Source organism: Anguilla anguilla, chromosome 13 (assembly GCF_013347855.1).
Source record: "Anguilla anguilla isolate fAngAng1 chromosome 13, fAngAng1.pri, whole genome shotgun sequence".
NCBI lineage: Eukaryota > Metazoa > Chordata > Actinopteri > Anguilliformes > Anguillidae > Anguilla > Anguilla anguilla.
The window spans coordinates 5,164,431-5,191,733 of record NC_049213.1 but is presented as its reverse complement, the minus strand read 5'-3'; the positions used below and the strand labels follow the sequence as shown (position 1 = coordinate 5,191,733).

The 27,303-nt window shown below is 43.6% G+C and overlaps 1 protein-coding gene across 2 annotated transcripts in view; it reads left to right on the top strand.

The window, feature by feature from the left end:
- Nucleotides 1-27,303, top strand: part of slc4a8 (solute carrier family 4 member 8) — a 76,210-nt gene continuing 48,907 nt past the window's right edge. Inside the window, exons 1-5 of one of the 2 annotated variants that reach the window (XM_035388290.1) lie at nucleotides 1-540; nucleotides 15,196-15,271; nucleotides 20,006-20,176; nucleotides 22,210-22,345; nucleotides 24,347-24,507. In XM_035388290.1, the coding sequence (XP_035244181.1) occupies nucleotides 496-540; nucleotides 15,196-15,271; nucleotides 20,006-20,176; nucleotides 22,210-22,345; nucleotides 24,347-24,507 (589 nt within the window). In that variant the 5' untranslated portion in view covers nucleotides 1-495. The remainder of the gene's footprint in view (nucleotides 541-15,195; nucleotides 15,272-20,005; nucleotides 20,177-22,209; nucleotides 22,346-24,346; nucleotides 24,508-27,303) is intronic. The other variant, XM_035388289.1, reaches the window with a different exon arrangement.

Here is a 27,303-nt window from a genome sequence, read left to right as displayed (position 1 = left end):
GCTATACAGGTTTCGTTTCTCGTGTGATCTTTACCTTTTACAATTCAATAAACACGGACAAATTTACCGTAGCAGACTAGGCTATGATTCCGCTATATATATTTTGAGTCGCCTACATTAATAGTCCTTATTCCTTTGGAAATCCATCTGGTACCATTTACGCTGGCACTTCTGCAACAGCAGTGCGTCGACATTCGCGTGCCTACCATTGGCTAAAGCGGCGTGATGATGCGACTGCTACCCCGGTGCGGGAGAGGAGCACCACAGCTCGTGCACACTGACTGGAACAGCCCACAAGAAGGAGAACAGCAACAGTAATTTTACGTTTGTTGTCGAAGCTGGAACGAGGGCCTGCAATGTCGGTCAAAACTCATCCGGAATACATATGCTAGAGGCAGGATAAAAACGAGACGCCGGAGTGTTGCTGAACATATTTGCAATTTCGCTTCCTTCAGGCTCACCCACTGACTCCACGATAAATCGTCTCCGGTCATCATGCCGGCAGGAATAAACGACCCCGAGAGCATTTTAAGCTACCAGGTAATGTGTTTCTTCAAGCGTATTGCTGTATATACCTAGATATCTAGCATCAATGACTGGTTCTTCATCAAGTGAAATAAGTGCTTGAAAATTAGAAACGATACTTGTAAATAGCATGCCTCTCAACATAAATAAATCTAATTTATCTTGAATGAATACTGTGGTGACAGTGATGTCATTTTTTACGTCCCACATAGCCTACAGTGGACTCATACATACATACAGAATACTGTGTTTCGCAAGCATCTTCCATTAATGGTAATGTGGTTAATCGATAGCTCACTGGGCTGTCAGTCTGATTGCTTCTGATAAGGGTCAGTAAAATTGTTTGCAGCTAAGGTTACTCAGATTGCAGTTTATTCAGTTACTTTTGCTCTTCAAGTAAAATTATTTCTGAAATGAATGTAAGCAGTACGCACATGTCATAAATAAGCCAGTAATATTTTTTTCAATTATTCCCTGTGCGCGCGTTGTTTTTAAGCGCCGGCACGTGCTGTAGAATATTAAGTGTGCAAATTACATTGCGCTGTGTGTGACGTGGATTTGACCATATGAGGTTATTAACGCGTGTGTTTTCGCACTTAATTCTTATTTGAAAAAATAAAAATAAAAACACACGCAGCAATGTCTCTTAGGACCGTTTCAAACGGTTTATTTCTGAAAAGGCATTTGTATGAAATGTGTGAAAGAACATCGTGCATGGATGTAAGCAATAATAAAAATGAGATGTAAAATGTGGAGTACCATATACACGTGTGTTTCCCATTGTCCAGTGCAATTTTGTTTACGTAGGTTACAGCGCTCTTCTAATTTAGCTTCGATTCGAATATAGCGAGTTCATCTGTAATATATTAGATTACTATAACGTTACTGAAATATGGTAATCTTAATAAATGCTGAATTACACTTAGATTTGAAAAGAAGCAGTTGTTTTTCCTTGAATGACCTTGAAGGCATGCACAGACTGTTATCACACAGTGGTAAAAGTGCATATGTAAGGACTTCATTTTTAGCCGTTGTGAAATTAATTGCATGACATAATATTTGATGGAAACAACAATGGTCAGTTTTCTAGACATTCTAAACCTGTCTTCCACCATATGATGCTGCCTCTTGTAGAATGGTGAGGGTTATGTTACTCAGAAACAGGGACAATTAGCAGTGTAAATATCAACTGAGTCAGACATAACTTCCTCAGTGTATGAGGAAAGCTGTGTGTGTGTCTCACTGGTGAAGTGGTACTTTCTTCACAGAGTTTGACACGCCTGAGTCTGTTTTGTAATTTGGTGAAGTGGGAGGAGAGGAGCTGTTGGGGGTGTGTCAGTGAAGATCAAGCAGCAATTTTTGTACAGTGGAAATCGATTGAGGTCTGCCATCTTTACAGACATCCCAATCCGTTAAACGCTCCTTGGAGGAGCGAGGAGGCTCCCAGAGGTGACTTCAGCGAGGATACACAAGTTCAGCCTTTGCGGGGGTCTTTTTTCGGAACGTGTGACGTATAAATGATCCGCCTGTGGAATCGTCTCTCCACATCTGCCTTGTCTGTAATTGACATGGCTTCAAACTGAAGCTTGGCTGAGCTTGGCTGAGCAAGGACGTTCCTTTTGCGTGGTCCATGTGTGGCCTATGGCGCAAGTTGCAGCCCAGTATACGGTGAGTTGCTAATTTTGGGGCTTTCTCAAGCAATGTGCACAGGATCATAACTTATTCAAAAGCCAATCGATAATGAATTCCTTGCATTTGTGTACTGCTTTTCTCACCGGCCGATGACTCAAAGTACTTTACAGCGATGAGGGGGAACCTTACCACCTGGGTGATGCACGGCAGCCATTTTGTTCTTGAACACTCACCACACATCAGCTAAGGTGGGGAGAGCGAGAACAGTTTTTTACCAATTAAATGGGGGGATGATTCGGTGGCAGATTGAGACAGCCACTTTGGGAATTTAGCCAGGACACCGGGGGGAATTTCATGAAGCTGGCTGAGAAAATCTGGGCTTACTAAAATAAACCTGACTTGAATTAGCCAGGTTATATAGCCTGGATCAGTTCCGATTCACAAACTTCAATTGAGGCCAAAGGTTTACATACACCTAGGCTAAAGACATTCAAACTCAATTTTTCACAACTCCACACATTTCATGTTACCATACATTTCCTGTGTTAAGTCAATTAGGGTATCTACTTTATTTCCATAAGAGGTAATTTCAAAATAATAGCTAAGAGACTATTTATTTCAGCTTTTATGTACTATATCCGATTTTCATTGGGTCAAAAGTATACATGCACTTTGTTAGTATTTGGTGGCATTGCCTTTTAATTGCTCAACTTGAATCAAATGCTTGGGGTAGCTTTCCACAAGCTTTTCACGATAATTTGCAGAAATTGTTGCCCATTCCTCCTGACAGAACTGGTATAACTCAGTCAGGTTTGTGGGCCTCCTTGCTCGGACATGCTTTTTCAGTTCATTCCACAAATTTTCTATGGGATTCAGGTCAGGGCTTTGTGATCACCACTGCAATACATTCATTACAAGTCTATCAGTTCAAAAAATTTACCACAGTAATTAATAAAGTCAGTTTTATGTGCCTTGAATCTGCTAAATTTAAATCTTACTTTGTGCTTGTATTTTTTTTTTAACATGAGTGCAAATAAAAACCAAGAAAAAAAAACTTGAATTCAAATTGTTTTAATAATATGACAAGATAAAAAGGAATTACTTGACAAAATAGGTCCGAAACGTGGCCAGTGGTACGACTGTAACAGCGACTGCAAATAAGTCAAGCTTGAACCACGTTGGCCTGCTCCCGACCAGGCTAGCCCCAACTCATATGTTGACCTGGTGCAGGGATCTCAAACTCAAATCCTGGAGGGCTGCTGGTTTTTGATGTGTTCCTGCACTTAAGTGCCTAGTTTAAGTCATTGATTGGCTAAAGAGTTCGCACACCTTGTTCCCAAGGCCTTGATTGGCTGCTGATTGAAAGGAAATCACGAAAACCAGCAGAGACTGCGGCCCTCTGGGACTGGAGTTTGAGACCCCTGACTTAGTGCCATAACTGGCATCTAAGCTTGCTTCGTGAAATAGAGTTGTCTGAGAACCTATCCAGACTTACTGAAATAAGCCGGGTTAACAGCTTCATCACACTACTGTTTGGGATCTCCACAGTAAGTCAGGACCTTGGTTTAAGGTCTCATTCAAAAGATGGAATCTCCCATAGCACGGTGTTCTTATCGCCCTCTACTGGCCCACCAACACCGCATGCAGCATAGCCTTACCCAAAGGTCTCCGATCCAGGTATTAACCAAGCCCACATCTGCTTAGCTTCACCCATTCAGCAGGAGCGAGGTACATGGTGGCCCTGCTCGAGCCTGTTTCCTCACCCTGAGGCCGTAGGGTCGCTCCAGCCCTGTCCCTCGCTCTGTGGTCATGGACTGCTTCAGCCCTGTTCCGCCTCCATACCTTGGAGCTCGAGATATATCACCCAGCCCCTCTAAACTGCACTATACTGAACTATATACTGTAATTCAGTCTTTCATTATTCCTGTTAACTATTACCTCAACTGTAGCCTGCTTAACCTGTTTTAGTTGCGGTGATAGATCCCTTATTACAGGGATCAGCAACTCACGGTCCTCGAGGGCCAAGAACTGCTGGTTTTCCACCCTCCCTTTGCCTGGGAGTCAGGTGTGAAGGCAATCTGGCCAATTAGTAGCACTAATTACCTGGGAGAAAAGAAAGCCAGGGCTGGATTTGGATTTGAGGGCCAGAGTTGATGATCCCTGCCTTATTATATTTCTGTCACGTTCCATGGTACTCCTGCTCTACACCAGGCCGGCCAGTGGAGGATGGGCCCCTGAGATTTATTATTGGGTAGTTTTTTTTCTCACCACCGTCTCAATCTCACGACAATCGCAATCGTGCACAACCATCGCACATGAAAGTTACAACTCATTTGATCATATAGCCAGTATTTTTTTTGTACTATGCTTCTGGTTCCCTGTTGATTACTTTTTAACCCCCCCCCCCCTCCCCCCGGTTCAGAAAAAAATGTGGTTACGTGTGTGTCATATGTGAGGCTGATTGAATTTCTGTGGTTGTCTGCATTAGCACGCTCAGGCCAGCCAGGAGCCTTGCTTTGGGAGGACTGGCATCGTGGCTGCTGGCTTGAGCTCTGTGGTCTGTCTGGAGGTGACAGGCCCTCTTGTCAGTGACAGCGCTGTCAGTGCAACATGGTGCTCACAGTTTGTCCATGGCTGTGTCCTTATGCTAATCACATGAACAGGATTGTGCATAAGATTTTTCCATATTAGTTTTTTGTAGGAAAATTTTTAAGAACAAAAGTAAAAATAATTTAAAAAACGTTTTGTGTGTAATTCTGCGAAACATCCCCATGATGTCAGACCCAGGAGTACACTGACCACCTTGGTGTGAATTAAATGTCAGTCACTTTGATGAATGTGTCGATATTAATGGTCAATTTCCTACAGTGCTGATGGCAGTAATCCCAAAGGGCTTTTGCCAGTGAGGAGGGCTGCCTGTCTTTGGGGGGGGGGGGGGGGGTCGTGAAGTGGGGGAGCTTCCAGTCTTGGTGGGTGGGGGTGGGGTTAGGGGTGTCATTGGTTGGCAAAAGGTCTGACATCATGGGGATGTTTCGCAGAATTACACACAGTGGGCTTCATTCACAAAACGTTTTTTAAATTATTTTTACTTTTGTTCTTAAAGATTTTCCTACAAAAAACCAATATGGAAAAATCTTATGCACAATCCTGTTCATGTGATTAGCATAAGGACACAGCCATGGACAAACACAGATAAGAAAAAAATGATGAATACCGAAATGTTTGTGGAAATGTTTTTACACACAGTTTAGAATCAAATGTGATCATACGCATGTTTTGTGTATGAGGCCCAGTGTTCAGCCACAGCCCCAATGCTAGAGGCACCACACTAGGATGTGTCTGCAAGTTGTCAGTAAAACAGAAGCAATGATGGTGCTGCTGAGTGGTTCATTCTGTTAAGGCACTGTTCTAGTCTGTGGAAGATAGTTTTACTGCAGTGACAATTCAATAATACGTCACATTGAGTGTGGTCAAGTTGAAGTATTATTCAAGTTCAACTTCAGTGTGGCCTGCATACATAGACAGGACATTCACAGGGCAGATGAGTGTAATTTCTCATCCCCCCACATTCTTCTGTGGAAGGGACTCCAATGCTTTTATGTGACCTGCAAGTCAAATGAAGGCAAAAATCACCTTAGGAGTGAAAATAGGGTTTGGTTTGATAGCCCTATGGATAGTGAAACAGGTTGGGTGAACTGAAAGCATACAGAGGTCACCTCATTTTACTTTGTTGAGACTCAGCCGAGTGCATGAGATGGAAAGGCACCTAAACAAAGCACTGGCAGGTGAGGTCCTACTGCGACACCATGGGACGCACAGGGGGGATGTAGATGAGGTGTGGCATGCAGGTGTCTGATGACATCATGGCTGGCCACCGTGGTATCCTCCAAGCCGGGTGTCTTTGGGCTGCAGTAATAACCACATCATAGGGCTTAGGCACCGATGGGGAAAGGCATTCATCAAACAAGCTTTGCAGAAATCTGGCTCCACAAGAGCAGGCTAAGGAGTCATTGTTGTGAACAGAAACCACTTAAATGCATACTCAGCCATACCTGAGCCTGTCTGAGTGCTTTTTATGTGTTAACTACTGCAGTGGGCAAGCCACACTGCGTAAGGCTGTCTCTTTCAGGGGCAGGGTGTGGATGCATAGTCTATACCTGTGCTGGGGTGGGGGTGATGAGGGGTGAGTGACCATGGGATTCTGGTTACCAAATGTGTCTAAGAACCAATGAGTGCTGATTTGGCTGTTTAGGCATGACGCACAGCAACCCTAACCCAAACACATGCTGGCCCTGCAGATGAAATGTTACATTGGTGTGAAACAGGTGCATGCTCCCCGTTCTGTTCATTAACCGACCCTTACATGCTCTAGACCTTCCTCGCTGTAAAAGGTAGGCTTTGGTAAAAACCGAAATGTGGCAGAGGCATGTGGGTCCTTTGGGGACCCCAGGGGCATGGCTGTCTCTCCATGCAGGGAGCCCCGCACAGAGAGCTTGGGAGTGTCACCCGTCTCCAGTGATCTTGCACCGCATCCGGATGGAGCCTGATGAACCACTGTTGAGCAGGTGCCCAAGGGGAACTCCACATTTAGCTGCTGCCACCAACCCTAACAACTGCATCTCCCATAGAACACACTGTGTGCCCTTGTGCCATCAACCCTAACAACTGCATCTCCAATACAACACACTGCGTGCCCTTGTGCCATCAACCCTAACAACTGCATCTCCAATGCAACACACTGTGTGCCCTTGTGCCATCAACCCTAACAACTGCATCTCCAATACAACACACTGTGTGCCCTTGTGCCATCAACCCTAACAACTGCATCTCCCATAGAACACACTGTGTGCCCTTGTGCCATCAACCCTAACAACTGCATCTCCCATAGAACACACTGCATGTCCATGTGCTATCAACCCTAGCAACTGAATCTCCAATATTAATGAAATGTGTGGAGTTGTGAAAAACTGAGTTTGAGTATCTTTAGCCTAGGTGTATGTAAACTTTTGGCCTCAACTGTAGCTTTAAAAAGTAATCTGGATAGCTACTCTAATCACTGTCCTACTGAAATGCACAGTTGCTGGCTGATAATGCTAGCTAATTTACTAACTTGTGTTTATATTTCCACTGTGTTGTGTTGCTTGGTAACTATTCAGTGAACTGTTGTTACAGAACTATATTGCTTAGCAGAGGAATGCTATATTTTTCATTCTTGCATGGCTTTGTTGAATGCTTGATTCTTTTTGGCCACTTCAGGCATTCTATGATCAAATATTTCTGAATAATGGCCGCTGCTATGGTGGAGGCTAAGGTGGAGTGGAAATATATACACATATAATTTAAATATTGCAAACAGTAATATACATACATCGCAATATGTAAATATTGAGAGGAACAGCTTTGCCATGGTCGTATGTGTCCTCCTTGAGACAATGAATGGTGTCAGGATCAGAGAAGCCTTCCTCGCTCCCCTATTCCAGCTCACTCCCCAAATCCACATCAGCTCGGTGAGGATGTGCCTGAGGCATGCTTATGCTCGTGCCTTATTGGTTAATTATATATTTTTTAATGGATTTTTATCATACTCCTATATGTGGCTCTATATAATGTCAAAGTGAAGTAAAACAAGTGTCAGAATTATTTTTAAAAAGTAAAAACCAGAAAAAGACTTCATTGATAAGCATTCATATCAAACTTAACACAGAAACTGTCTCTGACTCTGTGGTCCACTACTGTCTACTAGCACACCCTTGTAATAAACAAAGATGTACAGAACTAGACTGAGATACTGTGGTCATGATAGTACACTCCTTTTGCATCTCTTTTTATATAGTATATATTTTAAAACTATCCACCTTAGTAAATAAATGAAGGTACTCTAGAGGTCCTAAATACATGTCATATTGTGTATGGATAGGCTAAGAGAAATATTCATCAAGATGTAACTCAATTAATGAAAGACAAGCAGATAAACTGTACTCATGTACTGTGGCGTCTTCAGGTAACATACAGGATTACTGCTCTGCTCGTACGCTGTTGTTACTGGGAAGAATGATTAGTGAATGGGCTTGTACAGAGTTGGAAGGAAAACATGCACCCCAGGAAGGGTTAGACAGAGATTAATTTGGCCATGTTCACCAAGACAACGTGTTAATGAACCCCCCACCGGGAGAGGAGTGGTTAAGGAACCCGGTTCCATTTTAAGGTCAGCTCCTCATGCTGAGATTTAATTGTGATCATGCTGTATCTCGAGGGGCGCAGGCTTGTTATGTAAGAACTTAGCTCTGCATTTGAATGTGGCCTAGATTCAATCCATATTTTGTCCTTAGCATTCGACTCAAAATTAAATGCAAGTGCTCCTGCAATTCAGCAATCTGGAAGATTCATTTATGCTTAAATTCATCGTAAATGGAGTAAATTTAATTTGGTTCTGCGTCTCTGATGATGGAAAGGAAGGAAGGAATCATCATGAAGGAAAGAGCAGTGTGTCCGTTAATAAGAACCTGCTTAACACCTTTCTCCTGCCCTGTTCTGCCCGGGATATCGATGGTGTTAATGAGCAGCAGACAGAACAAGTTAACGGCACCACTACAGCCTGCTTTTCACCTGGTTCTCTTCGTCTCAGCATCTCTGCAGGCCAGCACTTGCACCTGGGAGCCTTTACAATGCTCTCGTTACTGCCTGTCTAAAGTAATACTTCATCTAAATGGCTAAAAAGAAACAAAATTAAGGTTTTTGGGGTGGCCTAGTCAAAGTCCTGATTTGAGCCTAATCGCGATGCTGTGGCAGGACCTGAAATGGGCAGTTAATGCTCGAAAACCTACCAATTTGTCGGAATTAAAGCAGTTTCACAAAGAAGAGCAGGCAAAATTTCCTCCACAGCAATGTGAAAGACTGGTATCAAATTATTGGAAGCGTTTGGTTGCAGTTATTGCTGCTGAAGGTGGTGCAAATACTAAGGTTCCCTCTGACAGGAAGCTGAGATTTAGCCACAAATTGATCTTTCATCAATGCTCCCAAGTACACTTCAAAATTATAAAACACAGTGGAACAGGACTCAGTAGTGTTATCCGTGTGATGGTAGGGTATGAAAAGTACAGCTGCAAATATTTTCAACTTATTTTTGTGGAAATTAGGCCATACAAATTTGATTAATAGTTTAATGGATGCCACCACTTAACTTTTCACAAAAAAACATTTCTGGGATGATTCATTAGAATTCACCGTATTTGATGGAAATAAGTCACACTTTATTCTATTAAAACTTTATTACACTGTCACCATTCTTAGATGGCAATATGGCTGCCTCTAGTCTCCAGCACCACCTGGTGCTGCAGAGTTCACCTGATCTGTATGGTTGTTTTTTTATATGCAAAAGTCAAAACCAAAAAGCATCCAACTTCAACTCAGCTTGTCATTTAGCAAAGCTGATGTTGTTTTGGATGGCTAGAGATATCACTGATTATTTTGTGTGTATTTTGCATTTTGGATCGGTTGATGTGACCTGTGCCAATCTGTCTGTTTCCCACCTGAATATCAGTGTTATGTACGTAAGTGCTTGTGTTATGCCACCAGCCTTTTCAGAATTCACTGTACATTTTTTTTTCTGCTTGAAAAACACAGAATCCAAAAACCTAATAATATTGTCATAATGACTGTTATTGAAGTAAATACAGCTTACATCAACTGCATAGTCCACTACCATAAAATGAATATTCATGACATCAGCAGTGATGGTTGCAGGCAAAATAAATACATGAAATCCAGCCAGATGGGAAATCTCTATCTTCAGGCAAAATAATAAGATATCTGACACTTTGTGTGTGCTGGTGATACTCTTAGAGATAAACCTGATAAACCCAAGATATCTATGGTGGTACTGCACCATATGTTTTGCAGGGAAAGATATCTATGGTGATACTGTGCCATATGATTTAGAGGGTAAGATATCTATGGTGATACTGTGCCATATGATTTAGAGGGTAAGATATCTATGGTGATACTGTGCCATATGATTTAGAGGGTAAGATATCTATGGTGATACTGTGCCATATGATTTAGAGGGTAAGATATCTATGGTGATACTGTGCCATATGATTTAGAGGGTAAGATATCTATGGCGATACTGTGCCATATGATTTAGAGGGTAAGATATCTATGGTGATACTGTGCCATATGATTTAGAGGGTAAGATATCTATGGTGATACTGTGCCATATGATTTAGAGGGTAAGATATCTATGGCGATACTGTGCCATATGATTTAGAGGGTAAGATATCTATGGTGATACTGTGCCATATGATTTAGAGGGTAAGATATCTATGGTGATACTGTGCCATATGCAGTGGTCGTAAGTAAGGAAGTACATGTAGGCTACTTTGTTACTGTACTTAAGTAGGATATTGGCGACTTTGTACTTTTGCTGAGTATAAAAAATATTAGCAACTTTCACTTTCTACTCCACTGCATCTATAAAGAAATTATGTACTTTTTACTCAAATACATTTCTATTACAACTGTCGTTATTTGTTATATTTCATATGGTTGGTTGTCAGCCGAGTTTTCTCTGGATTGGCTGGTATAACATGGTGAAACCATGCACGGTCACTTTTCCCCCCTCTTTTAAATAAAGTTTTACCCAGCTGAAAATCCCAGGTGACACCACCATCTACAGAGCATTGTATTATTTGACGAGAAGTAGTGCTGGGAGAACTTAATTGAGATTTTGTGCCATAGTGTACGCCAACTGTATATGGTGTACACTGACTTACGCTGGCATGTATGTCGCAGAGCACAATGCAAGTGCATTGGCTAGTGAATCTTATTGTGTGCCAGTTTAGCAGCTAAAAATCTCTGATTGTAGCTATATGCTAAAGTCTGTAGCCAGAGACTTCGAAATGGCAGAAGTGGAGATGGCTGCTGGGAGCGACAGCGGACCCACCATTTCCAGTGCCGGTGCATTGACAACCATCCATGGCCTTATTTAAAAGTTATTTTTTTACCTTTGTTGTAATACAAAACGACTCAAACAAGACGAAATGTCTACTTTGTTTGCCACGACTCAAGGAAATAAGTGCCATCAAATTTGAGGAAGCACATGGGGGTATGCTAAATAACATTGGCAACTGTTTATTCAACCCATGAACTAAGGTAGCTAGCGGGTTAACGTTAACTTGCTGTTATTAGCCAAGCAGGAAAGTGTTTGCTTTCGTCTTTACACTCTACAGAGATGTTAAATGTTATGTAAAATGATTGGTTTTGTTTTATTGCAAAATGTTTTTTGAAATTGTACTTTTCAACACTTGAGTACATTAAAACCCAGATACTTTGAGATTTTGACTCAAGTTTTTTTTTTTTAATAGGTGACTTGCACTTCTACTTGAGTAATTATTTCATGGTTGAATCTTTACTTTAATTCAAGTATGATAGTTGAGTACTTTTACCACCTCTGGCCATATGTTTTAAAGGGCAAGATATCTATGGTGTTTTAGAGCAGAGGTGCCCACACCCATTTTTGGCTTGCAGTTTATTCTACCTTTGTTATAACTGTTACCCATTTTAGAGATGGTAAAGTTGACACACAGGGAAACTTATGAAAGTAAAGTTCACACAGGGAAACTGAAGAACGTAAAGTTCACACGAGGAAACCGAGGAACGTAAAGTTCACATACAGGGAAACTGAGGACAGGAAAGTTCACATACAGGGAAACTGAGGACAGTACAGTTCACATACAGGGAAACTGAGGACAGTAAAGTTCACATACAGGGAAACTGAGGACAGTAAAGTTCACATACAGGGAAACTGAGGACAGTAAAGTTCACATACAGGGAAACTGAGGACAGGAAAGTTCACATACAGGGAAACTGAGGACAGTACAGTTCACATACAGGGAAACTGAGGACAGCAAAGTTCACATACAGGGAAACTGAGGACAGTAAAGTTCACATACAGGGAAACTGAGGACAGTACAGTTCACATACAGGGAAACTGAGGACAGTAAAGTTCACATACAGGTAAACTGAGGACAGTACAGTTCACACAGGGAAACTGAGGACAATACAGTTCACACAGGGAAACTGAGGACAGGAAAGTTCACACACAGGGAAACTGAGGACAGTAAAGTTCACACAGGGAAACTGAGGACAGTACAGTTCACACAGGGAAACTGAGGACAGTACAGTTCATACACAGGGAAACTGAGGACAGGAAAGTTCACACAGGGAACCTGAGGGCGGTAAAGTTTGTACACAGTGAACCTTTATTCTTAGAGTTATCATCCAGTAGCAAAAATGAGTTGGGGAGCTCGTAGTGACTTTGCTCCACTATTGGGAACCTCAAAGGAGAACCGCTAAAACAGTTTACATAGGCAAAAGTCTACAAGATAGCATGTCTTTCTTTTTTGCTGGCGCATTCATTTGTATACAGAGTGAAAACGACTGGTGTGCTGACGCTGGTACTGATGGCTATTGGCTCAGATGAAGTCCTATTCAGTCTGACCTGATGGGTGCGGTTGGTGAGAAATTAGTATTTTTAGGAGGATATGGGGCAGCAGAGTGGAAAAGCAGAACTGAAATCAACAAACAGTAGTCTGGCATAAGGGTCTCCTTGGGGTCTCCAAGTGTTTAGCCACCAGGTGTACTATGGTGTTGTATGCAAATTGATTTGGGTCTTACAGCTTCCATACATCAGCTTGCTCCCCATCATCTTCTTCGTGAATTTCATCACGATGGAGGTGAGAGCCTATGGTCATTGTTCTCTTGTGGGCAAGGTTTTTTTTGGGGGGCAGGTGTAATAATGGAACTTCTCCATAAAGCTGGGACAGTATCGGAGTCTATGAACCACTGAAACAATAGGGACCAGGCAGATGTTAATGTTGATACTGTTGATAGATAAAAATGCGGATATACAGTTAGGGCCTGTTGCCTTATTAACAGTGGTGGTTTAAAAAAAATTTTTTGTCACAATTCCAGGGTCAATGAAAACAGTTTAATTCATTTGCCATAGCCAGTTCATCACTAACATGTAGTTGTTTCCATATTGAATTCTTATTAGTAATTTCATAGTGTCCTGTAGTTTCTTTGTGTTCATTTTCTGGAAGTTTCCCTGTATTACCTCCCTGTGGTGTTGTTTTGCAGTTCTGAGCTTTGTTCTTCAGCACTAACTTTTTACAGTTGATGCATTAATTAACTTCCCTTGTGATGTATAGTTAATTGTTTGGAGATACCTTCATTGTCCTCTTGGGGATTACACTGTCAACACAGAATGTGATGTATCTTGTAATAACTTCTGTGGCAACGTCTATGGTTGGCTCATTGAAAAGCACTTCCCAGTCAGTGCGTAGGAAACAGCCTTTGAGTGTTTCAGTACTGTCTCCTGTCCGTACATTGGCAGACCCTGCTGCTCTTTAGGGCTGTTCTGTATGTGGGGATAAGATGAATGCTCTTATGATCTGAATTTGACACGGGCGATTTAGCTACGGCTTTGAATGCATGTTTGACATTGCCATAGCACTTGTCTAAAATTCTATTATTCCTGGTATCACATCTGATGTAGTGTTCAATCCCTGGCAGGGCTAATTTACCTGCAGTGGTAAAAGTCCCCCATAAGAAACACAGGAGCATCAGCACCACTGGAAGCCTATAGGTTATGCCTAATTATTTTAATTTGTTTCATAATGGAGTTATTTTAATGAATTTATATTACCAAGGTTGTTAGCAGAAAGGCTACAGAGGTAAAAAAAAGATTGAGGAGTAAACGTAAAAAGGAAATTAGGCCATAAAAATGAGATGATTCATTAGTATTCATTTTTAAATGGAAATAAATCACACTTTCTTCCATTAGAACTTTCTTACACTGTCACAGTTCTTATATTGGGGGTGTAGGCCAGGGTTTTCTGTAAAGTGTATTGTGACAACTGTTTGTGAAATGCGCTATAAAATGCATTTTGATTTGATTTGATTTGAGATGACAATATGGCTGCCTCCTCCAGTAGGGTTTCACCTGCTGCTCCAGCATTCACTCAATCTGTGTGGGTGTTTTATATATGCAAAAATCAAAACCAAAGACTGTCCAACTTCAACTCAGCTTGTTGTTTAGCAAAGCTGATGTTGGTTTGGATGGCTAGAGATATCACAGACTACTTTGTATGTATTTTGCATTTTGGATAGGTTGATGTGATCTACGTCAATCTGTCTGTTTCCCACCTGAATATCAGTGTTATGTATGTAAGTGTTTGTGTTATGGCACCAGCATTTTCAGAATGCACCGCACATAATTGTTTTGTCATAATGACCTATGAATGAAGTACATACAACTTTTATCAACAGCATAGTCCACTATCATAAATGAATGTGATTTCACTTTGCCACTTTGCATATTTTTGCTGAAAATATGCCATTGGCACTCCGAATCTAATAAACTTGGTGACAGTCTCTTTCTAAATAGCATTACAGAAACAAAATAGCTGATTCTTGCAATGGTGCATAATTATCACTTATGAATGGATAGGCTGCCTGAAATGCTCTTTTTCCAGTGACAAATCTTGAATAATGTTTTATTTAGTGGTAGTCTTCAAAATAATATTTTAATATAAATGTTATAATCTAGGTGTTAATTTGAATAATGAACCGACTGGCCATTTACATAACATTATTGACAATTCTGCGCATTTAGAACATTTTGAATTAACAATATTTTAAAATGCTGTTTCGCATACTTTATTATATTTTAATGCTTTATATTATATTTATTTTTTGCTAGTTTACCACTTTTCTGAAAATAAAATATGTTTTACCAGTGATAAAATCAGTATGGAGATTTAATTTGAGAAGTATTTCACAAATGTTTGAGCAGTAAAATGTCACTAATTGATTGTTTTATTGATTTTATACAGACTTTTTGTTCATGTTCATCATGGGTGTAAATAATTTTGGAGGGCACTTCTGTTATCAAAGTAAAGGATACAGGGGGTTGAATCCCAGCCTGAGTGTTTCCCATGCTGCCCTCCTGTAATGTTCTTGCTCTTGTGTTGTGTGCAGCGGCCAGATGAGGAGGTGGTGGTGGATCAGGGTGGGACCGTCCCCAACATCCACTTTGAGAAGGAGGAGCTAGAAGGTGAGTGACAGCTGAGATTTTTTCCTGATCTTGATTCCTGGCAGTTCACAGGGTGAATAAAACAAGGCTTGGATAGACTGCCAGTGAAATTTTGTTGTGATATCTTGTATTTAATGTATTTAATGTTCTTTTTTCAGAGAAATAGTTTTCTCTTCTAATTTTGTCCGGGTTAGTGAGGGCATTATTGAGCATTATGCCAGATCAGACAGGGCTGGGAGGGCGTATGAGGAAAGGCTCTCCTCAGGGCTGTACAATTGACTTTAAAGGCCAGTGTCAACATTTTTTTATTGACCCAACCACCACCCTCCTCATTTTTACATGGATAATAGAAAATGCTCTGATGCACCCCCCACCCACTGACTCAGTGTGAAGGCAAGTCTTTTAATTACTTTTAAATCCTTTTTTAAATAAATTATTTGATACACAAAATTTACAAATACTGAGTATTTAAATTGCAAAGTATATTTAAAAATACATTTAAGGAACATTTGCATGCATTTGCAATTACTTTCAAACATGTCTCAAAAAGCATTTTAAATACTGAATTTTCAAATACAAAGTGTTTGATTTAATGGAATTATTTGAAAGTACTTTCACAACATAAAGCCAGTGGTTCAACATGCACAATCGCACCAAGCTGTTGAAAGCCTTGAAAAGCACTTGATATGCGAGAACCTAGCAGCTCTGAAAGTTGAGAACTTTGTCTGATTAGAGGACAGTGTTTTGATGAGAACGCTTGGCTGCTGACAGTATTTTCTGAATCCAGCAGTTCCAACAGTCAATGTCCTTGTTAAAATTTTCAGCCCTCTGAATACTGAACCAAGTGATATTGTGTGCTAGAACCCCTCACTTAACCTACATGTAAAATATATTTTATGTGATTAAATTTAGTAATTATTATTGCAAATAAGAATTAACCATTAAATCGCCACATTCATTGATAGGTCAGTCTATAGTGCACTGGTGGAATCAACCAACAAGTCAAAGATTAAAAGATTGAATGTAATACAAAGCAGTCAATTATATTAATGCATTGAAATCATATGTTTTTTATTGAATGCAGGTTCACTACTTCTAAATTACAAAACAGAAGACTTACAGCAAAACATTAAACAATTGATTATGAAATACCAGAAAAGAGAGAGAGAGAGAAACAGATAATTCAGACCTTGCCAAAGTATCACCCACTTCCAGTTTAAGCGCCACAGGATGTAGGGAAACCAGCTAAAAACACACAACCAAGGAACCACCACCAAAATAAAAAGAGAAAAACTCTTCTTCTCCAAGGCTCTGAAACAAACACAACAACAATCTTTTTTTCGTATGGCTATCTTAAATATCTTACCCAGCATGGCTTGAGGATGTTTGCCCTGATTGGGTGATGCTGAGTTAAGGTGCAGGATAGAAGGGAAGGGGGGTCAGACTAATATGACTAAGGACTGGCCTACTGAAAGATTGCATTCGAACTTAAAGAGGAAATGGGAAAGGGAAATATTAGGCATGTAGCTATGCAGGGTCTCCGACTTCCGATATGGTGTCCTGTGTCTTTTGGTTTGTCTCTTCTGAGGAGGTGAGGAGGTGAGACCCATAGATTGTCTGCATAGACTAGGTTATCAGTGGATTTTATATTGCCCCAATCACATTTGCTTTGATGCTTGTGACTGTGAGGCCAGGGCATATTCTTAGAAACAGTATACTATTGTATCAATTTCACAGTTTCCCTCTCTAAGGCCATAATCTTAGCACTACATATCTGACAATATCAACACAAAAATTTGAGGAAAACAAGTAACAATCATTACAAATTTATTTATGTATTAGTTTTTACCAACATAATTGAGTCTACATAAGCGTATCTTACTGGTGGAAATTTTTAAATCAGCTTGAACATGTATTGCCTATTCAGTATAACCACGCCCTGTTTACGCTGTGCGCTGCTCATCTCTGGTCCTGAAAATACCACCAATCACAGGCCACGGCCAGTGCACCACGCGCCCATGCACCGTGTGACAGCGATTCCGCAAAACAGAGCCCATAGTCTTTTGACTAAATAGTCACATTTTATTCGTTTGAATGTTGTTAGTCTAATTTTAGTTAACACAAGTAGGTCTCTGCTCTTGTAAATTATTACGGATTGACCTTTACTCACGGATGCAAAAATTGTCATAATTTCTTCCAAGTAACAGCTCTCTTGTTGTTACACAGATTAGAAAAAGGTTTGAACATGCAGTATTTGGAAGCACATTCCTGTAGGAATATGGAAAAAATATTACAAATTCTGGAACTCTCTGGCAGATTGTATTTATCCATCTTTAAGTCATGGACCACATCTTGCTCTATGCAGAGGTGACTTCTTATAGGTAAATAAGGCAATAACTTCATCTTATGTCAAAACCTGCTTATATTTCTTATTTGCGTGAGTACAGTCCCATCGGGAAAGTCTTTTAGCCATAAGCATTCTGTGGCACCAGCCAGAGAGAAACATCTCAAATTACGCACTGCTTGCTAGCACTTTCATTGATTAAAGATGAAGTTGTGTCATTTCCACCAGGGACTTGCTTGAAGGTGTTGGGAATCTTCTCCCGTGTGGAACCAAGTTAAGAAGGGTGAAGTAACACACTGAGGACCACTTTCCAATTGAAAAGTTTTTAATACGATGTGCAAAGGGAGACTTGCCACGGTGCCACAACAAGCGTTCCGTATGAATCTCAACGAGACAGCCACAAGTGAGGGTTTAAGTATTCTGTTGAGAGGTGTGGTTATTGCCAAGTGTAAACGTTCCCAGGAAGGAATGTACATTCCAACAGACTTCCCGGGGACACCCAAATGGCCTGCTGCCGGTGATACCCCTTTGATCTGTGGCTATTGTATGTTCTTACAAACAGCGATTGAACTCTATTTGTTGCCATTTGCCTCTAACAATGGGAAGCAGTTACAGAGTGTGAGTGTGGGAATGTGTGTTCAGATGAAGTTGAGACACAGGAAGGAACTTAATTGTTCAAACCTATCAAAGGGTAGCGCAAGCATTTTTGCCTTTTCCAGATTTTCCAAATTATTACTGACTGACCTTTACACACAGATGCTAAAATTTTCATATTTTCGTCCAAGTTACAGCTCTTGTTATTGTAAAGAATGTAAAAACGTTGGACCATCTAGAGCGGGAAAATCTGAACTGAAGGGCACTGATGCTCTAAATATTTTAGTATTATAAAATTAACTACTAATAGCATGAAGGAAGTTTGCTCAGTATCTCAGCTCTAGTTTCATTTTTCTCAGTCCGACAGGCTTCCGCCCAAGTTCTTCCTGTAAGGCCACTATCCGCGGTGTCCTGGAAGCCGCAGAGCATACTCGTAGCTTCCAGCTACATCCAGCTTCCCCTGCTTTAATTCTGCTGGCCTCTATAACCCAACGCTAATCTAATCACTGCCCGATGTGTTAAGATCAGAGTACCTCAGTCTGCTCCCCAAAGGCATCCCGTTAGACAGCGCATTCGATTCTGCGTTTCGACACACTTAGCCAAATCTTTATCAGTATGCGCTTGCCATCTTTTTCCTTAAACCAGAATACCAGGAATTAAAAAACCCACGCCCATTCAATTGCAGACCCATACATTTAACCCTATTTACTTTAGCCCCCTTCAGAGAAATACCAGTGCTGCTCAACTCCAGGTCCTGCTGGCCACGGTGTCTGCAAGTATTTTCTCAACCATGCACTACTACATCACCAGATTTCACTGATGAGCTTATTTCCTGACAGTGGCGGTTGTTGAGTTGAAAATAAATGGGGCAGAAAGTTTCCCTTTAAACTGATCATTGGTCTCAACCTGCTTCCATTCATTTTCATTGATTAACGAGTGTGGCAACGCTTTCCACCAAGGACTTGCTTCAACGATAAGCCACAGTCATATTTTCCTGATTTGAATTTTCCAGTTGAGAATCTATCTCTAGCACAGAAATGTGTGTAACTGATGTACATTTAACTAAGTTAGTTAAGGTAAGGGTGTCTTTCCTTGCATATATTCCACCTATTTTCAGCCCCTGTTCTGTAAATTCTATATTGGACTTATTTAAGGGTGTTTTAGTCGGTGCAAGGATTTCCACATACTGTAGGTGTATATGTTTCGGCATATATAAAGCCAGTAACATATTAAATAGCTGACACTCCTCAGTTATCCTCCATGCTGGAGGGAAGGGAGAGGCCAGTCTGACAGATCCTGACTGCCCATGTCTGAGCTGCCCAGTAGCACATCTGGATGTTGGGCAAATTTAGGCCACTTCGTTCAATAATGAAAGGCATTATGGTTCTTTGGAATTTCCCTATCCATAACATTTTCGTTATTCACTATTTTTGGCAGTATCTTTGCTTCAGTGGGATTTTCATTTCAGTGGAGTACCAGTTGTGTCTTGGATTGTGGATGTAAACTTCCAAATTCCACTCAGAAATCATGAGGGGGGGGGGGGGGGTGCTTGCAGGAGTGTAACCATGGCTGTTGCTTTTATTTTTCTCAGCCCCATCACCAATAAATTCTGAAATATTAGGTTTTCTCAGTACTCGGTCCACATGTCTCTTTGTACAGTTTAAAAAATAAATGTCATGCAGTATCAGGCAGGTTATTACTGCTGTTATGCAGAGCTGAGCTGTGACGCATTACCTGGCTGTGACCCACGGCTGGTACATTGCCCTCCATGATGTGTGGGTCGAAGGCATTCCTTTCCCGATTCGGCTCTCTTTCAGGACACAGGACCCTTTTCGTGGGCGTGCGCATGCCCCTGGGCCGGCAGAGCCATCGGCACCACCGCCCCCACGGGTCCCGGCACCGCAAGCGCGATCGCACGCGAGGGGGCGTGGCCCAGGAGGAAGGGGGCGCAGCTGCAGCCCACAGCGAGACTGACACCCAGTCGCATGGTGAGAACCCACCTATCACATCGCAGCCCACAGCGAGACTGACATGCAGATCCACCTATCACACTGCAGCCCACAGCGAGACTGACACCCAGTCGCATTGTGAGAACCCACCTATCACATCACAGCCCACAGTGAGACTGACATGCAGATCTACCTATCACATTGCAGCCCACAGTGTGACTAACTCCCAGCCGCATGGTGAGAACCCACCTATCACATTGCAGCCCACAGTGTGACTAACTCCCAGCCGCATGGTGAGAACCCACCTATCACATTACAGCCCACAGTGAGACTGACATGCAGATCCACCTATCACATTGCAGCCCACAGTGAGACTGACATGCAGATCTACCTATCACATTCCACTCACATGTTCAGCAGTTGTATTTGAACCATCAAATCAAACCATCAACAGCCATTGTTGTCAATGTGTCATTGTTTGTTGTGAGTGTGAGTGAATTGAGTGATTGCTCTTTGACAGGATGGGATAGCCCAGTGATTCAGAAATTTGGCTGACATCTTTATATCCTTTATTTGTGGTGGCAGTGCACACGTAAGGGTCATTATAAAGGAGTAGTGATTTGATTTTGGGACTCAGGAAGGGAAGGTCATAGAGGATCCGTGAGGGGGGCATGTGAATTGCTCAGCTCAGCTAAATTTAAGGCCATATGATAAGCAGTGGTTTAAAAAAGTTTGGTGATAATAGGCCTCTGTGGGTAATTGGTTTCTTTGAGGCTTGAAGTTGAATTATTCCAGGTTTGTCTGTTTATCTGTTTATTCCTTGGTTGAGTGCGGTAATTGATTGTTGGAATCATGGAAGATGGCTGCTTTTGTGGTAGAACTGACATTGTGATGGCTGATACTCAGCCTGTGTGTTGGAGTGGGCCTAGCTTTCCGACCACCACCATTATAGTGTAGGGCCCACATGGTTTGTGTGCGACAGCCGTTCTGTGCCAGGATGCTCACCTAACATAAGGGGTTTTCATTAGCCTATTAAACTGGGGTGAGAATGGACAGCTTGTGCTCATTTAACTGGTTGTTGACTTTCTATTTTGTGTATTCGTGGTGAGGGCGTTGGGAGAAGGAGGTGGTTACTTTGCGCCATCCTCTTTGGCTCTGTTGAACTCCAGTCGTCTGTTGCTGTGCTTTCGTTGTTGGATTGATTCATTTCGTTGTTTTTTTTTTCCTGATCAATTAAATGTTCCCAGCTGAGTAGTGGGGGGGGGGGGGTTATTCAGAGTCATCCTGTTTTTATTAGAGGACGCCTGGGCTGGCCATTGGTAAGCTAAAGGCTGGTCAATACCTTAGCCTAGATCGAATGGGATTTGTGCTATCTGACTGGCACTGTGGATCCTAGTGTGGCTTCTTGCCTTGGGCGAGCATTGACACGTCCACTAATTACATTCTCTTTGCAGGAACGAGCTCTAGCACTTTATGTGGTTAAATTAAATCCCGGAACTTGCTAAAATGGCAATGTCATTTGGCCCTGAGCAGAATGAGAGAGAGAAATAAAAGTCAGAGCTTAACTCTCAAGAGGGATCCAGTGCCTCCTGTTTATAGTTATTATATTATAGGATAATAGTTATTATTATGTTTGTTATTAAACCTTTTTTTGACTAGGAATTCATGTTGAGATTAAAACCTCTTTTACTAGTGAGACCTGGCCAAGACAGGGCCAAAGCTGTAAGAAAGTTCAGAAAACAACAAATGAAGAAGTCGCATGAGGTCAGAAAGAAGAGGTCAGGTGTTTTTTTCAGGATCAGCATGTTGGAAAGCAAAAGGAATGTTTCTAATCTAATCTCTGTTCCCTCTCTCTATCCTCTTTAATGTGCATTTCCTTGTTCCTTCTCCTCTCCCCATCTCTGTCTGTCCTCCATCTTGTCATATTTTCTGGATGTCCCCATCTCCTCTACTTCCCTCTACTTCACCTGTCTTAATCTCTTCTTTGTCATTCACCTCTCCTTCTATCTGTCCACCTCTGCTCCTTTATTCCTCTCGTTCGTGTGGGGTGAATCCCTCGCTCCTCCTGTCAGACACACCGTCCCAGCGAGTTCAGTTCATCCTGGGCACAGAGGAGGATGAGGAGCATGTGGCCCATGACCTCTTCACTGAGCTGGACGAGATCTGCGTGAAGGAGGACAAGGATGCTGAGTGGAAGGAGACGGCCAGGTGAGCCAAAACTAGGCAGGTGGGCCAGAGCTAGCCAGGAGAGCCAAAACTAGCCAGGTGAGCCAAAACTAGGCAGGTGAGCCAGAACTAGCCAGGTGAGCCAGAACTAGCCAGGTGAGCGAAAACTAGGAATGTGAGCCAAAAATAGCCAGGTTAGCCAAAATTAGGTATGTGAGTCAAAACTAGCCAGAACTAGCCAGGAGAGCCAAAACTAGCCAGGTGAGCCAAAACTAGGAATGTGAGCCAGAACTGGCCAGGAGAGCCAAAACTAGCCAGGTGAGCCAAAACTAGGCTGGTGTGCCAGAACTAGCTAGGACTAGCCAGGACAGCCAAAACTAGCCAGGTGAGCCAGAACTAGCCAGGTGAGCCAAAACTAGCTAGGTAAGCAAAAGATAGCCAGGTGCGCAAAAGCTGACCAGATAAGTGAAAGCTGACCACACATGCAAATAGACACACACTCGACTCCAAGGCTACTCAGAGACATTCATAATTTTATTCTTGAGCCATCAGTGTTGGTTTTTGCCACCAGTTGTTGATTTAGTCATGGTCTTAGACTTTTTGACTAAAATGCATTTTAGTTTTAGTCATATTTTAGTCATGCCTTCTCCGTTAATTTTAGCCAAGACAAAAATGGCTCAAATCATATCAGTTTTGGGAAGGTCCTTTCCTGTCGCAACATGACAATGCCCCCGAGAACACAGCGAGATCCATGTAGAAATGGTTTTGTCAAGAACGGTGTGGAAGAACATGACCTGGCCTGCACAGAGCCCCTCAACCCCATGCAAAACCTTTGGGATCAATTGGAAAGCCAACTGCCAATCAGTGCCCAACCACACTAATGTTCTTCTGGCTTAATGGAAGCAAATGCCTGCAGCAATGCTCCAGCATTTAGTATAAAGCCTTCCCAGAAGAGTGGAGGTTGTTATAGCCGCAAAGAGTGGACGAGTTAAGTGTACATGTATCCACAGTTTTACATAATGTTGATAAAGCATGCACAGATTTGCATTGCAAATAAAAATTATTTTATTATTCACAGCTGGCTATACCTGATGGTATTGAGCACTATGTGAATATATTGTGCTTATATCATTTAATTACGTCAACGTTGAAGCTCTGCTGATGCACTTTTATGTATTTATTTTTATTTTTTTACTTTCACTACATTTTGAATTGCAGTTTCGAAGTACTAGTCTTGGCAGTGTGCCAGTAATATACCTGTCTTGGCACTGCGACAAGCCTGCTTTCTTCTTTTTCTTTTTTTGTGGGGCTAAAGGAACTCAAGTGATCGTGGGCGTCCATCTGTCCCAGTCACAGAACTGTCTGCGGTCGAAGTTCATGCTACTTTATCAAACCGCTGTTGTTTTCTGTGTTTGGTGGAGAATCTGAATCTGCGCTCTCCCCTGTCGTAGACTGTCACTAAACGAACACTTTGAAGCCACAACGAGAAAAGGTGCACGCACTTTAATATATGGCGCTGTGTTCAGATGTTTGATTTTGGCCGAGTTCACCATGAACAGCCTGTGTGTCTCTAACAGCCTGTGTGCTCTGTGCAGGATGTGGCTCTAATGGCCTGTGTGCTCTGTACAGGATGTGGCTCTAATGGCCTGTGTGCTCTGTGCAGGATGTGACTCTAACAGCCTGTGTGCTCTGTGCAGGATGTGACTCTAACAGCCTGTGTGCTCTGTGCAGGATGTGAGCTAATGGCCTGTGTGCTCTGTGCAGGATGTGAGTCTAACAGCCTGAGTGCTCTGTGCAGGATGTGTCTCTAATGGCCTGTGTGCTCTGTGCATGATGTGGCTCTAATGGCCTGTGTGCTCTGTGCAGGATGTGACTCTAACAGCCTGTGTGCTCTGTGCAGGATGTGAGTCTAATGGCCTGTGTGCTCTGTGCAGGATGTGACTCCAATGGCCTGTGTGCTCTGTGCAGGATGTGACTCCAATGGTCTGTGGGCTCTGTGCAGGATGTGGCTCAAACAGCCTGTGTGCTCTGTCCCTTGTGCAGGTGGCTGAAGTTTGAGGAGGATGTGGAGGACGGCGGGGAGCGCTGGAGCAAGCCCTATGTGGCCACGCTGTCCCTGCACAGCCTGTTTGAGCTGCGCAGCTGCATCATCAACGGCAGTGTGCTGCTCGACATGAAGGCCAGCTGCATCGAAGAGATTGCAGGTCAGAGGGGTGCAACCGGGTGCACCTTACACACCCCCTTCACACCTGTCACTCCCACACAACAACCACCTGCCACTCTCACCTGCTTACACACACCCGTCACTCCCATACAACAACCACCTGCCACTCTCACCTGCTTACACACACCTGTCACTCCCACACATCAACCACCTGCCACTCACACCTGCTTACACCCCCCCCACACACCTGACACTCCCACACATCAACCACCTACCACTCACACCTCCTTACACACCCCCCCACACACACCTGACACTCCCACACATCAACCACCTGCCATTCACACCTGCTTACACACACCCGTCACTCCCATACATCAACCACCTGCCATTCACACCTGCTTAAACACCCCCCCACACACACACCTGTCACTCCCATACATCAACCACCTGCCACTCACACCTGCTTACACACACCTGTCACTCCCACACATCAACCACCTGCCACTCACACCTGCTTAGACACACCTGTCACTCCCACACATCAACCACCTGCCACTCTCACCTGCTTACACACACCTGTCACTCCCACACATCAACCACCTGCCACTCACACCTGCTTAGACACCCCCCCACACACCTGTCACTCCCACACATCAACCACCTGCCACTCGCACCTGCTTAGACACTCGCCCACACACCTGACACTCCCACACATCAACCACCTGCCACTCACACCTGCTTACACACCCCCCACACACCTGACACTCCCACACATCAACCACCTGCCACTTACACCTGCTTACACACCCCCTCACACACCTGCCACTCCCACACATCAACCACCTGCCACTCGCACCTGCTTACACACACACCCCACACACCTGTCACTCCCACACATCAACCACCTGCCACTTACACCTGCTTACACATCCCCCACACACCTGTCACTCCCACACATCAACCACCTGCCACTTACACCTGCTTACACATCCCCCACACACCTGTCACTCCCACACATCAACCACCTGCACCTCACACCTGCTTACACACCCCCCACACACACCTGCACCTCACACCTGCTTACACACCCCATCACACACCTGTCACTCCCACACATCAACCACCTGCCACTCACACCTGCTTACACACACCCCACACACACCTGCACCTCACACCTGCTTACACCCCCTCACACACCTGACATTTCCACACATCAACCACCTGCCACTTACACCTGCTTACACCCCCCCCACACACCTGTCACTCCCATACATCAACCACCTGCCACTCACACCTGCTTACACACACCCCCTCACACACCTGACACTCCCACACATCAACCACCTGCCACTCATACCTGCTTACACACACCCCCTCACACACCTGACACTCCCACCCATCAACCACCTGCCACTCACACCTGCTTACACACCCCCCACACACCTGCTTACACACACCCCACACACACCTGCACCTCACACCTGCTTACACCCCCTCACACACCTGACACTCCCACACATCAACCTCCTGCCACTCACACCTGATTACACACACACCCCCCACACACCTGTCACTCCCACACATCAACCACCTGCCACTCACACCTGCTTACACACCCCCTCACACACCTGCCACTCCCACACATCAACCACCTGCCACTCGCACCTGCTTAGACACCCCCTCACACACCTGACACTCCCACACATCAACCTCCTGCCACTCACACCTGCTTACACACACCTGTCACTCCCACACATCAACCACCTGCCACTCACACCTGCTTGCACCCCCCACACACCTGTCACTCACATACATCAACCACCTACCACTCACACCTGCTTACACCCCCCCACACACCTGTTACTCCCACACATCAACCACCTACCACTCACACCTGCTTACACCCCCCACACACCTGTCACTCCCACACATCAACCACCTGCCACTTACACCTGCTTACACACCTCCTCACACACCTGACACTCCCACACATCAACCACCTACCACTCACACCTGCTTACACACACCCCCTCACACACCTGTTACTCCCACACATCAACCACCTGCCACTCACACCTGCTTACACACACCCCACACACACCTGCACCTCACACCTGCTTACACCCCCTCACACACCTGACACTCCCACACATCAACCACCTGCCACTTACACCTGCTTACACACCCCCTCACACACCTGACACTCCCACACATCAACCACCTACCACTCACACCTGCTTACACACACCCCCTCACACACCTGTTACTCCCACACATCAACCACCTGCCACTCACACCTGCTTACACACACCCCACACACACCTGCACCTCACACCTGCTTACACCGCCTCACACACCTGACACTCCCACACATCAACCACCTGCCACTTACACCTGCTTACACCCCCCACACACCTGACACTCCCACACATCAACCACCTGCCACTCACACCTGCTTACACACACCCCACACACACCTGCACCTCACACCTGCTTACACCCCCTCACACACCTGACATTTCCACACATCAACCACCTGCCACTTACACCTGCTTACACCCCCCCCACACACCTGTCACTCCCATACATCAACCACCTGCCACTCACACCTGCTTACACACACCCCCTCACACACCTGACACTCCCACACATCAACCACCTGCCACTCACACCTGCTTACACACCCCCCACACACCTGTTACTCCCACACATCAACCACCTGCCACTCATACCTGCTTACACACCCCCTCACACACCTGTCACTCCCACACATCAACCACCTGCCACTCACACCTGCTTACATCCCCCACACACCTGACACTCCCACACATCA